The sequence below is a fragment of the Podarcis muralis genome, chromosome 14 (assembly GCF_964188315.1).
Source record: "Podarcis muralis chromosome 14, rPodMur119.hap1.1, whole genome shotgun sequence".
Lineage (NCBI taxonomy): Eukaryota > Metazoa > Chordata > Lepidosauria > Squamata > Lacertidae > Podarcis > Podarcis muralis.
The window spans coordinates 30,360,592-30,374,940 of record NC_135668.1 but is presented as its reverse complement, the minus strand read 5'-3'; the positions used below and the strand labels follow the sequence as shown (position 1 = coordinate 30,374,940).

Genomic DNA, 14,349 nt, shown 5'->3' with positions numbered 1-14,349 from the left:
TCTTCTCCAGCACCATAATTCAAAAGCATCAATTCTTCAGCGATCAGCCTTCTTTATGGTCCAGCTCTCACTTCCATACATCACTACTGGGAAAACCATGGCTTTAACTATACGGACCTTTGTTGGCAAGGTGACGTCGCTACTTCTCAAGATGCTGTCTAGGCCTGTCATTGCCCTTCTCCCAAGAAGCAGGCGTCTTTTAATTTCGTGGCTGCTGTCACCAGATATACGCTATGCACATGTAAAAGATTGCATTTTAAAAGGGTGGATGAAGCTTAGGTATTGTTTACAGGGTTTATGATTGCATTTATTTTTACAAAGCCTTTAAATTTAAAATGCTGACAATGGAATTGGGTCTTACTGAGTAAAAACAGAAAAAAATTACCAGGTGTTCAAGACAGAATTTCAAGTTAGGAGGGCTGCTGGAATATTCTAGAAAGAACTTGAGAATTGGTCTTGAACAGGTTGCTAGGCAACAGAAAAATCTCCCCAGCAACAGGTGCCTTTATTAAGGGCATGTGGTCAATAAAGGTCAGTCAGTGTATAAATGAACAGAGTTGTAAATGAGTCAGCAATTGAGTCTCTGGCCGGATGGCTAGAGGAGAAGGAATTATATTGTTTTATTTGACTGGTGTAATTTTTTTTGTAAATAATAAAGATTCTCTGTAAAAGAAACTCTGCTGCAAGTCTTAAAAAGAATACAACCCACGAGTAGATGCTCACACGTCAACAACCAGCACCAAAAAGGTAATTTGTGATCACAGTGCCTTAAGGTTCACAGGTCCAACACTCAAAGGTGCAAGATAGGGAGCAGGATTTGTGGCTCCAAAATGGCCTGGGCATACCATATGCATGCATATGATATATTCTGTGTCTTCTCAAGTAGGGGACCAATATGACAAACTCAGAGAAGCAACTGGTGAAGCACAAGAAGCCCTAGGAAACCAAGGAGAAGGAGATGGAGGTCTAGAGACAACAAGCGGGCAAGTGTCCCAAGATCACCTGGGATAAGGTCAGAGATTTCCCTTTCTGAGGTCTACACACCCACCCGGCAGGCCAAAGGAACAAGGACAAGCATGCCCTGTCCGCTAGGGGAATGAACTTGTGAGGATTTAATGATGAATTCTCCTGTACAGGAGTAGGTAGTAATTACAATACCTCTACGGTGGCCAACTGACAACTGCTGGTGTTTGACAACTCATTTTGAGTAACAGGTTTGTCTTGCGTATTTAATCCAAAGGAGAAAGCATTTTATTTGAGTCTTATTCAGTGTTCTCCAAAACAGCAAAATTATTGGTTGGGAAAAGTAGGAAAAATCCTCTTTAAAAAACGCAGAAACGGTTTTCTGAATTGTCCTGGCCTTGACATCTCTTGCCTTACCTCCACTACCTTGCGTTCCACTTCTGCCCCATCCTTGTAGTAGATGTCTGTGATGAGTCGTGTGACAACAGTTCGTACTTCGCGGATGGTGCGTATATGACGCCGGAGGGCTCTGCCTGGGGGCGGGCGAGGCAAATCAAACCCTTCCTCATGCTGAAGAAAAGAAAAAGGCAGAAAGTTTTCAGAGATTCCTCCACAGCACACTGCTGTTTGGAATGAAAGGGGAACATCACTGTCAGAGGAACAGGAGACTGCATTATACAGAATTATACAGCACTGGTCAATCCAGCTCAGGAACATCTGGACACTAACAGGCAACAGCAGCTCTCCACTGTTTCTTAGCTCCAACCCCATCAGCACTCACCACCTGAGCTTGCTATTAGAGGCAGGAACGGCTTTAAGAGCTGCAGAGGGCACATAAAAGGGTAACTAAAAAATGGCATGGTGACAAGAGAGGCCTCCTGCAGCACCAGAATTATCCAATACAAGCAACTGGCAGCAAATGCAGGACATGCCCCAAAATGAATCTGGACAATCATTCCCTCCTGAAATTCACTGTCACACGACAGGGTCATCACATGCACTTGCAGAAACCATTCACCTATGATGGCAACAGCTTGAGATTTCTTTGTCAGACAGCTCTGCCTGATTTGACACTTTTATTGTAATTGTGTGGTTTTCACCTGTATGGCATGTTGTGACATATGAAATAAATGTTTATAAATATATTTAAATATAAATCTCACACAGCCAAACCTGGGCTCCCGAAAACCCAAAAGTAACTGCTCCAGTTTTTGAACGATTTTCGGAAGCCGAACAGTCTTCTGGATGGATTACGTTCGATAACCAAGGTTTGACTGTATTTAAATATTTAAATATAAACAAACAAACAAATGAAATACATTCAGAGGCAGGATAGCAATTACGACCCTTGTGGGCTTCTCACTAGCAAGCATCTGGCTGATCACTATTGCGTGGGGGACTTGGTGGACCTTTGGGCTGACCAATCAAAGTGCTTCTCTTGATGAGGCTGCTTCTTCCCACCTTGCTCAGAGTTGGAAAGTCTGGGGGAAGCACATGTGGCAATGGCCACCTCCCACTCTAAAAGCTGGGACCAGGAGGTAGTAGATAATCCTTCGCCCCTGCCACAAGCAGCAGCACCCTCTCCCCCCTCCCCCTTTTTCAAGTACACGATCCAACTCCCTCTCACCTGGTTGTGCTGGGTCCCTGGCGCATGCCCAGCCCTGGCAGGCCTAGATCCATGGTCCTCTTCCACCTGCACTTTAGTGTCCTGCTGTCCAGGCAACAACCCAGCCGTGCTGGTCCCCACCTCCACCTGGCCAGTAGGCACTGTCTGCGTGGCTGCTGACGTGAATTCCGTTGGCCCTTGAAGGAACTCTGCCACAGCCTGGGTCCCCTTGCTGCTGGTGCCAGATTTTGGCATTTGAGCTCCATCATTCCCTGCAGCCACCAGAACGGAAGCTGCCTTTTGGGGGGCCCTCTGTTCTTTTTGCTCCTGAGTTCCTGCTGCTTCAACTTCCATGGCCTCTCCCTCCTCCGCACAACCCACTGTCCGCTTAGCGCTCAAGCCAGAGTCCTGGACTGGTCCACAACCCAGGGGCACAAGCCTTCGCTGGCTCTGCCAGGTTGCAGGTGGCTCCTGCTCCTCCTGGGAACTTGGGAAATTGAACAGGTCACCCCTGAAAGCAATCAGAAAAGCATGAGAGGAGCTCTGCCAGATCACAATGAATGTCCACCCAAATCCAGTCTTCTGTCACCAGCAGGGGCAAGTCAGATGTTCCTAGGGAACCCAGAAGCAGATACAAAGGCAAAGGTCTTCCTTACTAAGAGATAAGCTGACTCTCAGCCTGCAGCCCCATTTGGAATGACTGTGTTGAGAGACCTTTTGTCCATGGCTACCCATTTAAGACTAAAAGGTTCTGTGATTTGGAGTCTTCCCTTTAATCCCTGTACATAAACCATCAAGTATGCAAAGTTTCATATTGTACAGAGACTGCATAGGCATATTTTTACTTTAGGTGTATTTTCGCTGTTGTCAGGTATATCCAATGACTCAACAAGCCATGCATGCATATGAACACACACACACAGGGACACAGCATTCAGAAAAATATCCCGCAATCTATCACATTTGCGTGATGCCAACTGTCCCAATAAGCTGCCTGGCTGTCCAGGAGACCTGCTCAGAAAAAGGAGCTTTCAACTGCTGCTGTTTTATAGCCCTCACCCTGCAAGACCAGCTGCCCCGGGACAAACACTGCCCACTGAGCATGTCCTAGTTGTATCCTGCTTGCCTCACAACTGGCAACAGGCCTGGCACAAGCATATGATTCCAACAGGCAGAACTTGGGGTGGCTCAGCAAAGCCAAGACGCACCTTAGCTAGGGGAGGGATTTCCCAGGAGTATCTACTGCACACAGAGGGAAGCAGCACATGGCCTGGGATGAGTTATTAGTTCATGTGGAAGGGAAGTTGCGCAGAGACAGCCCTAGAGACAGCACCAGGGAGGCCTTCTATGGACTTGCCTGAACAGTGGACAAGGCAGCTCAGGGCGTTGAGCCTTGTCTTCTTCATGCTGTACTTCACAGACTCGTGTGAAGACGGATGGCACCTTCCGGGAGCTATAGGCAGAAGAGAGAGACAGGCTCAGAAAGGACCAATCCTGCCAAAGAGATAGCTAAGGCCTATGAGCTTGCTAGCAGTGAGGCAACCTGGCCAGTATTTGGTGGCCCCAGAAACTGCCCCAGAATGCTGGGGCCTCAAGCACCCACAAGGACCTCCAGTTCAGAAAACCCCTCAGATGCCATTAAATACCAACATCCTTCACCTCCCTAGCAGCAGCTCAGAGTATCTGGAAGGATGGAGGGAGCAAGACACGGTTTCCTGCCCCTCCAAATACCTCTCTGGGGCTCAGCCCTCTCTGACATGGGCAGTTCACCCACGCATGAGGAAAACTGATGAAAGCAGCCCTAGAGATACAGTTGGGCCAGACTGGATGGCAGGAGGATGGCACATAAGCACACACACCCCTTTCCCAGCAGATGCCATTCACCTCTGTCACAAAGGGCTTAAGTACCAGTACCTGCCTATTACCTGGAAACAACTCCTGTGACAGACCCGTTCTTCTTTTCACTGGATGTGGGCTCTGGGAGCAAAGAGGAAGGCATTAGAAGCATTCCACCCCCTTCCAAACACTTTGGATCAAAAGTCACCACCCAGTTAGAAAGCCTTGCCATCTTCTTTACAACTTGCCCAGGACAAGGACTACCTCTTCCTTGCCTAAAGGGCCAGGTTTCTGCAAGTGTTTCCAACAGCACTGCCAAATCAGCCCTTCCCAGGCAGAGATGGAATCATGAGAACTATAAAGACCGCTAGTCAAGCAGTCAGTACTGTTTGGAGTCACTAGTCCAGGGCAGGGAACCATCACTCCGCAACTGCTCTTGCACTGAATCTCTTACTGTCCAGGCTGAAGGGCAGGGACTCGTCACTCTCTTCCGTCACAGGGGTCACAAGGTTCATGCGCAAGGACAGCTTCCCCTGCTCCTCACAGGCGGCCTCAGCGCTCCCTTTGCCACTCTCCTCCATCTCAACAGAGGTCAGAGCACTCTCCACTGTCACATTGTTGGTGCCCTCAGCTGTGACATCGCTGGTTGCTATGGTATTGTCCGGGCAGTTTCCAGCCTCTGAAACAAGCAAAGCAAGATGGCAGGTTCACCAACAGCCACCCAGGCTTGCTGGAAAGAACCAGCACAGAAAGCCTCTTGGCCACCCCCAAGCAGATGGCAGCTCTGCAGCACCAGAATATGCCTTAGCCCTTGGGCCAACTGCTCTAATATCAGAGAGAGACTGAATGAGCTGGGCTCCCAATCCAAAGCTATGTGGGCTGTACTTCTGCAAGGCAGCCAAACAGAATTTGGGCCCTTGCACCCTCCGGAATTCTGTGGAGGAAGCCACAGCAGCAGTTGGAGCTGCATCGGATTTGCTTCAGATTATAACAGTGTAGACAGCAACAGTCCACACTTCTCAGCTGCTCCATACCCTTTGTGGTCTGTAGCTGCTTCTAAATGGCAGAGGAAGTAGCAGAGCACTTGCTTTATATGCACAAGGTCCCAGGTTCAATCCCTAGCAGTCCCTCCAATTAGAGGGATCAGTCAGCTGGTGCTGTGAGATCCTCTTCACACTTGAAGCCCCAGCTGCTGCCAGTCAGATTTGACAGTTGAGCAAAATGAACAGGCAATCTGGCGCAATGTAAGGTCGTATCTTCCAGACTCACACCATTCTGGCAATATGTAAACAGCTACCACAGGGCCTCCCTCCCACTGGGGTTTTGCTATACTGATGGCTGCTTGGATCAGTCCCCTCCTTGCTCTCCACCAGCACACACACCTTCTGAATGCAAAGAAAAGGTCAAAAGATGGCCACTTTGGGAAGGCAGCTGGTGCCCATCTCCATCACTCACAGAAACCCCACCCCACATCTCCTACTCACCAATAGGAGTGCTGTGTCGCCTGGGGCCTTTCTTCAGCTGGCCAATGTGAGGTGGGGTGATGCCTGTCAGAGGCTCAGTCACATGCTTCTCCTTCAGCAGGGCGAGATGAAAGGGGGTTTCTGGAACAAGGTATTACAACAGACAGGTGGTGAGCTCACATTCTGCTACTAAGCACCCTCCTTGCCACAAATTCTCAGCAGCTAAATGGTCAGCCAAAGGCCCAGACTAGAAAAAAACAGCATGGCATCACACTACCAGGCAAGGTCGTCTTCTTTGGTGATCACTCGTAGCAGAGTAAGATTGTCTTCCATAAACACGGTTTTAACAAGGAGTCCAGTGAGTGAGACCAGGCAAGGTGAAGCAGACAAGAAGATTCCTTTGCAAATCCTGTGCCCAGGCCTCTTACTTCCTGCCATGTGCTGCATAGAGGCTGGTACAAGGCAGATACCGGAGAAGTCTGTTTTATGTTTTTTGTGGGGGGGGGTGTGTGTTTAGTTTCTAGTCCAGAAGGTTGAAACCATGGGCAGAGCAAAGCCCAAGTCCCCAGTGCACAAACATCCCAGCTCCTCCCACCTATGCTAAACATATTGTACTCTAGGCAGGCACTTACAGAACATGCTGTGCTTCTCCAACAATGTAATCACTGAAAACAGATAACAGTAACTGCTGAAAGATAGCAGGGTGGGGGGTGAGACCTTGCCAGTCATCAAGCCACAGAGAGCACTAGAACTCTGTTCCAACAGCCTGGAAGGCTCTCACTGCAGCTGCAAAGGAGTCTGGGCTGATTTGAATTATGCCTGAACTTCCATTTCTCTTCTGTGAACTGCCCAGAGAGCTCTGGCTATTAGGCAGTCCAAATATGTACTTAATAAGCAATAAATAAAGGAGCATTTAAAAGCCAACAGGCCAATGCAGCCTCTGTGAAAACAGATGCAATGCACCCTTCACACAGCAGACAGGCACAGAGGCAGGAAGGGAACAGCCTCCATCTCAGTCTATGTGTATCATACCCTTTGGCAACCACTAGAGAGTATTTCAAGGAAATAACTCACACAATAGGGCAGGGGGATAGGGAGAGGAGGAGGCAAGAGAAATTATTTTCTTAAGCTGCAAGAGGCTATTATCCTTTCTCTCTCAGCCACATTGGCTCAAGCCTAGGCAGCCTGGGTCACTCCACAGGGATGCTTTCCAATGATGCAATTCTACTGCTGCTCTTACTCTCCAGATCCACTTACCGCTGGGCAGGCTAGCAGGTGGCTCAGGACCCCTCTGGCACAGCTGCACCTCTCTGTCCAGCCCACATGGCTTCTGCTGGATCTCCATCTGGTCCTCTGCACTCCCAGAATGGGATCCCTCTTCCAAAGTCACCGCTGGTGCTTTCTCCTTCCCAGGCAAGGGCCCCAGCTCTGAATCTTCCCTTGCAGCAACTGATGGAAGGGCAGCAGACTTCCTACTGACTTGCTCTGGAGGTGCTGCTGCTGCTTGGCTCTCTGCAGTTTCATCCTCCTTGGCTGTTGTTGGCACACCACTCCCTTCCCCCTGGGGGGGCAGAAGTGGCAAGCTCTCCTCCTCCTCCTCCAGCACACTTCCCAAGTTGCTTCTGCCTGGAGAGATGGCAGCAGGCAGCCCCACTCCAGGGGCAACGCTGGACCTCCCCTGGGACCTGCTTCCCTCCAGCTCTGGTTGGGAGTCAGAGAGCTTCAGTGTCACCCCAGGGCCAATCCTCAGGGACGCCTCCTCCCTGGAGTCTTCCAAGGGGTCTCTTTTTAAGTTTGCTGGATCTGGGTGTGCAGGCTCTCCAGCTGCCTGGAGCACATTCTCAGAGTCTTCTCTGCCTGCAGCAGGTTCCACATGCTGGTCCACCTTTTCTTCCTGAGAGTGAGTCGAGTGAAGGCAAGACCTTCCGTCCCTCAGCAGCTCAGCTTCTCCTTGCGCTTCACCAGGCGTTTCTGGGACAGCTTCACATTCTGGCTCTTGAGACCCCTGGCACAAGAGGTGGCCCTGACTTCCAAGGTCATCTCCAACTCCAACTTGGGCAGTGGAACCTCTTCCTGCAGGCTGCCCAGTTGAGGCATGGATGTCCTCATTAAACAGTTGCTGCTCGCTACATCTACCATCCAAGCCAAGCTTCTCCGCTGGAGGACCATGAGCTTCCATGGCTGTTTCCTCAGGCTGCACAGCCTCAGTGGACTGGCTGCACTCACTAGCAGACAGCGCCAATAGGCAGGCCTCACCCGAGGGCCATGACAAAGGGCCCTCCACAATAGATGCAGGTGCCTCAGGGTCTTCAGAGCTGTCTGCTGGCAAACTGATACCACAATCATCTCCTTTCTCTGTCTGTGCCTCAGGCCCTTTCTCTAAGCTTGGAGTTGGGAGGAAAGTGTCCTAAAACAGGGGGAAACACAAACACATTGGAATATGACAGCTCCACACCTGAGATTCTGCAACCAGGCCAGCTCTCAAGAGAACCAGAAGTAATTCTTGGCACTGCAACCAAGACACACCAGCGGGGCAATCACAAAGCAAGATGCTTCATAAAGTATTGCTTCCTGTTTTCCACAACCAACATGGTGGCCAGGAGATTTGCCCTTCTATACACAAAGCCAGACTAACGCTTTGTGAATGTCTCGAAAATCCTCCTATGACAAAAAAGCACAAGTGAAGGAAAGGATTGTCAAACTGTAGGGCAAGAGGCGTGGGGGCCTCCTTAGTTCTACCAAGGATGAACACAGCACAGAGAAGACCAGTCTCAGTGCTGGGCACCTTCTGACCACTCACATGGGAGAACTCTGGTTGTGATGGTATGGGAGTGAATGCTGGAGTAAAAGCTGGCGCATCTTGAGCGACAGGTGTAGAGGACTGAGGAAGACCTGGAGTCCGAGTCTCCTTTGGCTCTTCTTCTTGCTTCCCTCCTCCTCCTCCTGTTGCTGCAACAGAAGATGGTGGATAAATTAACATTATTGCCTAAGCAGAGGAGGACAGCCTTGTTCCTGCTGCTGGAGCAGAACACCTCACTGCCAAAAAAGCTGAAGGGCACCAACTGGCCCTCTGCACCCCTCTTTCAGTGCTCAAAAAGAGGAGGGGCCTCCACATTCTCTCAGAAATGAAAGAAAAGAAACCTGGGTCACCATTACTAAGTTGTCTTTTTGAACACCATAGCTTGGGCCAAGGGCTACCAAGGCCTCCAGTAGAAAGAGTTGACGTACCTTCTGTTCCCTGTTCTGTTGGGCTTCTTGGAATGATGAGGGGTACAGAATGTGAGATGCCAGGAGATGGCGTAGGAAGGCCTGAAGCACAACTACAGAGAAAAAGAGAACACTCAGTTGCCTCACTGTCTGCATATGCAAGGTCACAAGAAAAAAGCAAATGAGCTAATCTATTCCGGAGATCTGAAGGCCAAAGCCAAGGCTCAGCTCACAGGCACAGACCACATTTGTACCTCCCACGGAACATGAAACACAAACAGCACTCGGTTGTGTGTCTCATCAGGGAACAGAAAGGAGAAAAAGGAAGGCAACAAAGACCAATGAGCACAGAAGGAGTAGAGGCAAAGAAAGCACAGTTACTTTGAAAGGTGGACACAATTAAGAGACTATCAATGAAAGCATAAGAGCCAATCAATACAGGGATAACCAACTGTGCAACTGACTCAATTAGTGAATTCAGGAGGCAAGGAAGTAATAAGTGGATCATCAATTAGCTGAAAAGGAAAAAGGTCATAGTGGCAGAGCACCTCCTTCATATGAGGAAGGCCCAAGGTTCATTTCCAAGCAGAGCTGGGAATGCCCCCCCATCTGAAATCCTGGAAAGCTGCTGCCAGTCAGTGTGAGCAATACTGAGCTAGATGGACCTGACTCAGTGTAATTACAGTGGTACCTCGGGTGAAGTACTTAATTCATTCCGGAGGTCCGTTCTTAACCTGAAACTGTTCTTAACCTGAAACACCACTTTAGCTAATGGGGCCTCCTGCTGCCACCGCGTCACCAGAGCACGATTTCTGTTCTCATCCTGAAGCAAAGTTCTTAACCCGAGGTACTATTTCTGGGTTAGTGGAGTCTGTAACCTGAAGCGTTTGTAACCTGAAGCGTCTGTAACCCGAGATACCACTGTATTCAGGGAAACAGGTAGCAAAAGCAACCTGAGAGAGCTTGTTACTTACATGGAAAGAGGTCCCTGTCCAGAGAGATGAAGGACATGCAGAGAATCGGCAGGAGTGCACACTGGAGAATTTGCTGCTTCCACTCTAGACACAGCACTGTCACCATCTGGAACAAGAGGCAATTAAAATTAACAAAACCATTTAGCAGTTTTGTCAAGCAACCCAATGGACACTGCCTTGAAAATCTGTCTCCCAGCTGCACTGATCTTTTCCCTATATCGGAGTCAATTTTAATACCTTGTTGCAACTGTTCAAAAATGCAGAAGACCACCTGCAATTTGTGGTGTGCAAAAATATGACTGTAAATTTAAGTAAACCCAACAGGGATGGAAAATGTTTACGTTCCTCAGCAACACCATCAAATATTGATGTCCGGCTGAGATTTTCCCAAAGAGCTGCTATCTCTAGAGAAATTTAAAGAGCTGCTAAATCTAGAGAAATTTATTCCTGGGCACCTGATTGGCCACAGTTGGAAGGGCAAATGGTATATCCTTCAGCCACAGTGGCAGCTGGCAGGTTTTAATGCTGTCACCAAAGAATGATTTTGCATATTTGCCTGAAAACTAGAACTCTCAGGGTGCTGCACGTAAGTCAGCAATGCAACTGATGCACTACGTTTTGAGCAGCCCGTGCTAGAATCTGACAACCCTGTACAACTTGTTCAGCACTGGTGCTCTGTGCCACTACATATTCAAAGCCATCTGCACAAACAGAAGAGGCAGAATTTGAAGAATTCAAAACACTAAGACATTTTCAAAATGCAGCAACAGCAACGGGTGACATAGAAACACATCAGTTGAAAAGGCAACTTTATCAGTGCCACTGGAATTCCCATCATCCACAAAGCAACTGCCTACCATTCCTCCCACAGCGACTGTGTGCCGTGCATAGGAGACATACCCTAAGCTGTCTATGTGGTCCCATGAACCTATGTAGCACTATCTATATAGTAATCAAGTATGAAACCTTCCTGTGCTATCAGGATAGGCAGAGCTTCAGCAAACTGCACCTGCTTCCCCCTCATGGGTCGCAGGGGCCACGGCACAGGCATGCAGTCTGTTTTCACCTGTTGTGCTGCTCTGGCCAAACATGTCCTCCTGAGTAGATAAGACATCAGCATCCTGTGTATGCCACCCAGAGGGATCCGTCCCTTGTGGCCTTCTGTCAAGTGGATGGCAGGCAGAAGTTGGACTCCTTGCAGGTTCTTTATGGAACTGCAGAATTTTTGGGGTGCTGCTGGGAACATAAGTGTAATCAATATTCCCCAGGGTGTCATTGTTTATATTTGTTGCCTGCTCTTCACTGTAAGGCCCCAGGGTGGACTACATCTTGAGAAAAATAATACAACAAGCTGAAAGAATGCCACACAAACAAGCTGATAGCTTCCCTGGAGATTAAAAACAGGACACAAAGCATGCACAGAACTTGGGGAGTGGAGGAATGTTTGCTTTTGTGCTGAACGTTTACCAAAGGTGCAAACAGAACTTTGCTGTTGGGCCTGAAAAATTCCAGTGGGAATGGATATAAGCTACTCCACCATTTCTTTAGGTAATGCAGAAGAGAAAAGAGTCAGGGAACTTCTTTTCTCATTCAAATGAGGTTTAGTAAGAGTGCCAGCAGCACCTTGGTGCAACCCCCTCCTGCAAAATCCCAATAGGAAGGTCTGTCCCTTCTTTCCTTCCTTCCTGGCCAGGAGGCAACAGCAAGGCTCCTCCAATACTTTTAGCCGAATCCCAACTAACAGGAATGAAAATATCTTTCCTTCACAAAGAAGAAGGCAGAAAAGTAGTAGCAGCTTCTCTACTACCAGCAACAGGAATGTTCGGCACATGTGTGACAGCAAGAAGGACTTCATGAAACCACATGTGCTTCACAGCTGGTTTAATGGGCAAAGAAACTGCACCCCCTACAGAGAGGGCAAGCTCTCCATACCCCCCTTCCTGAAAGTTCAACCATGCAACACGTTAGCCAACAAGTATGAGAGGTGAAAGCAGATATTTACCTATCAGGAGAGTCACTCCCAGACTTTGTCACTTCATCTGGATCTGCATGCAGAGCAGAAAAGGCATCAGGAATTGGTGCTTCACTTGAAATACCAGAGCACAACTGCACTATGTTGCATTCTAAGGGCTTTTCCAGAGAATTACCAAATCTGATTTCGAACTAGGTGCCAAGTCAAAATCTGCCTGGATTCAGGGCTAGTGGCATTCCCTGTATGACCTATTATCTATTATGAGCTTTGGGTTTTTTGCTAGTTTTATATGTATTTTATTGGTAATTTTATCATGTACACTGCTAAGATTGCACCTAACTTAATGAACCTAGATCACTCATGTCTACTAATTTCAATGGGTCTATTCAGAGTAGTACTAACAATGGCTACAACTCAATGTTAGTTTAGAAGGCAACCTCTAATGGAGAAGACAACAGGATAGCAGTGAGTGCCAACCCAAAATATACTTATAACGCCACATCCAACCAGCATTACTATCTTCAAAAGATTTAAGAACATAAGAAGCTGCCTGATATGCGGTCAGATTATTTGCCCCCCTAGTCTGGGACAGTCTATTCTCAGAGCAGCTTCCCAGGGCTCAAGCACATGCTCAGTCAGGCTCCCTTGTTTCTGCCTGCAAACCTCATGCTCTACCACTGGCAACTACAGTCCCTCAATTGCCTTACAGGAATACTGTGTACAAAAGTACTGTTACTCCAGAGACTCAGTTTATTGGTAAGTACTAGGCGAACAGAGCTGTAAGGCTCCCATCTGTCACCCAGAGGCAGCCATTCCATCCAGCTGCAGAACAGCGGGAAGGGGAAGTAACTGGCCTGTCTCTATCCCAGCTTGTTGTAAGAATAATATGTTTACAACCTGGTGCCTGAGCTTGCTTTCCCCCACTCACCCCGCTGCCCAGTGCATGTCTTTTAGACTGTATGCCCAAGGGAAGGGACTGCTTACTTTGTAAGCCATTCTGGAAGCTTTTGCCATCTACATTGTAAACTGGGTAAAATGTTCTTCAAATGAATGAATGAACAAGTAAGGATGATTTAAAAGAAAGAAGGTTCTGTTTGGGCCCGAAGTCCTTTTGAGGCAGTGTGAGTAGTTTCACAGAAGGGTTGGAGTGAAGTTTTCCTATCCCAGAGGAAAGGGCTGCTCAGCTAAAGACTCAGGAGGCCGCCTGCACTTCACCTACCGCCTTTGTAATCCTCCTCTTGCTGCTCCTCTTCTTCCAAGGCCACTTTGGGTTGCAGCTGCTCCTTATCACTAACCACACTAGCTGTGGAGTCTCCTTCAAGGTTCTGGCTCTGGGAGAGCTCCAAAACACCGAAGCCCAGCTGCGACATGCCTGACTCTAGCATCAGAAGATAAGAACTTCCTCAGCACATGTGGAAGGGCTCCAGCATCCAAAGGGAGGAAATGGGCCCGGCCCACAACCCCTCCCTCTCCCACCCCGCCAAGGTTACTTGTGAACCCAAGCGGGCTGCAGAACAGTCACGAGGGGACCCCCCCCCCACCGTTCAAGGACAGCCTCCAGCGAGAACATGCGATGGCCTGTGCAGCCCCCCCCCCCGGCTGGATTCTCAGCAATGGCGAAGGGGCAGCCCCCAAGGGCCGTCCCCAGCAGCAGCAGGCGGAGGAGGCCACTTACCTTCCGCGCAGAGCGAGCCCGGTGCAGCAGCAGCAGCACCGCCGCGGGGGTCGTCCGCCGCCCTGCAAGGGAGACAAGCAACGTCTCAGAGGGGTCAAGCAGGCCGAAAGCCCACCCGCGGAGAAGGAATGGCGGTGCCCACCTGGTGTTCCTGGCGAGCGGCGGCGGCAGCTGCTCCAAGACCTGGCTGAGGAGGGCGCGGGGCGAGTCGGAGGCCGGCAGCGGAGGCGGCAAGGGAGCGGGCCCAGAGCCCCCTGAGGGACCCCGCTCAGCCCCCTCAGAGCCCCGGCCCTCCTCCTGCTGCTCCTCCGGGCCTCCTCCTGCCGCCTTCGCTCCCGGAACGACCCGCGGCCCATCCGCCTCGTCCTGCGCCCCTGGTCGCTGCCACCTCCTCTTCAGGCCGGGCAGGGCCTGCGGCTCCTCGCCGTCGTCCTGGGCGGAGTCCGGCTCCGGCTGCGAGTCCTCCACCAGCAGGCAGGGCGCCGACGGGCAAAAGCCCAAGTCCAGCGGGCTCCCCGCGGGGTCCATCCTGCGCCAGGCGGAGAAGGAGGCCTCTCGGAGGGGAGGACGGAGGGTCGCGGGAGCTGCGAATCCTCCCCCAACAGACACAGAGACGAGCGCGCGCGCGCGCACAGGCAAAAAAAAAAAGGCGG

General features: G+C 49.9%; 1 protein-coding gene across 9 annotated transcripts in view; it reads right to left on the bottom strand.

Moving 5' to 3' along the window:
* The window catches only part of TP53BP1 (tumor protein p53 binding protein 1), a 21,131-nt gene extending 6,782 nt beyond the window's left edge, over positions 1 to 14,349 (bottom strand). Inside the window, exons 1-16 of one of the 9 annotated variants that reach the window (XM_077919150.1) lie at positions 13,839 to 14,349; positions 13,697 to 13,758; positions 13,241 to 13,399; positions 12,052 to 12,094; positions 11,116 to 11,285; positions 10,050 to 10,155; positions 9,098 to 9,188; positions 8,669 to 8,821; positions 7,126 to 8,275; positions 5,890 to 6,009; positions 4,860 to 5,084; positions 4,495 to 4,546; positions 3,927 to 4,022; positions 2,591 to 3,080; positions 1,381 to 1,533; positions 118 to 231 (exon numbers count right to left, since the gene is read on the bottom strand). In XM_077919150.1, coding sequence (XP_077775276.1) covers positions 118 to 231; positions 1,381 to 1,533; positions 2,591 to 3,080; positions 3,927 to 4,022; positions 4,495 to 4,546; positions 4,860 to 5,084; positions 5,890 to 6,009; positions 7,126 to 8,275; positions 8,669 to 8,821; positions 9,098 to 9,188; positions 10,050 to 10,155; positions 11,116 to 11,285; positions 12,052 to 12,094; positions 13,241 to 13,399; positions 13,697 to 13,758; positions 13,839 to 14,224 — 3,570 coding nt within the window. In that variant the 5' untranslated portion in view covers positions 14,225 to 14,349. Of the gene's footprint in view, positions 1 to 117; positions 232 to 1,380; positions 1,534 to 2,590; positions 3,081 to 3,926; positions 4,023 to 4,494; positions 4,547 to 4,859; positions 5,085 to 5,889; positions 6,010 to 7,125; positions 8,276 to 8,668; positions 8,822 to 9,096; positions 9,189 to 10,049; positions 10,156 to 11,115; positions 11,286 to 12,051; positions 12,095 to 13,240; positions 13,400 to 13,696; positions 13,759 to 13,838 lie in introns of all 9 variants that reach the window. The other 8 variants (XM_077919149.1, XM_077919144.1, XM_077919142.1 and 5 more) reach the window with 8 other exon arrangements.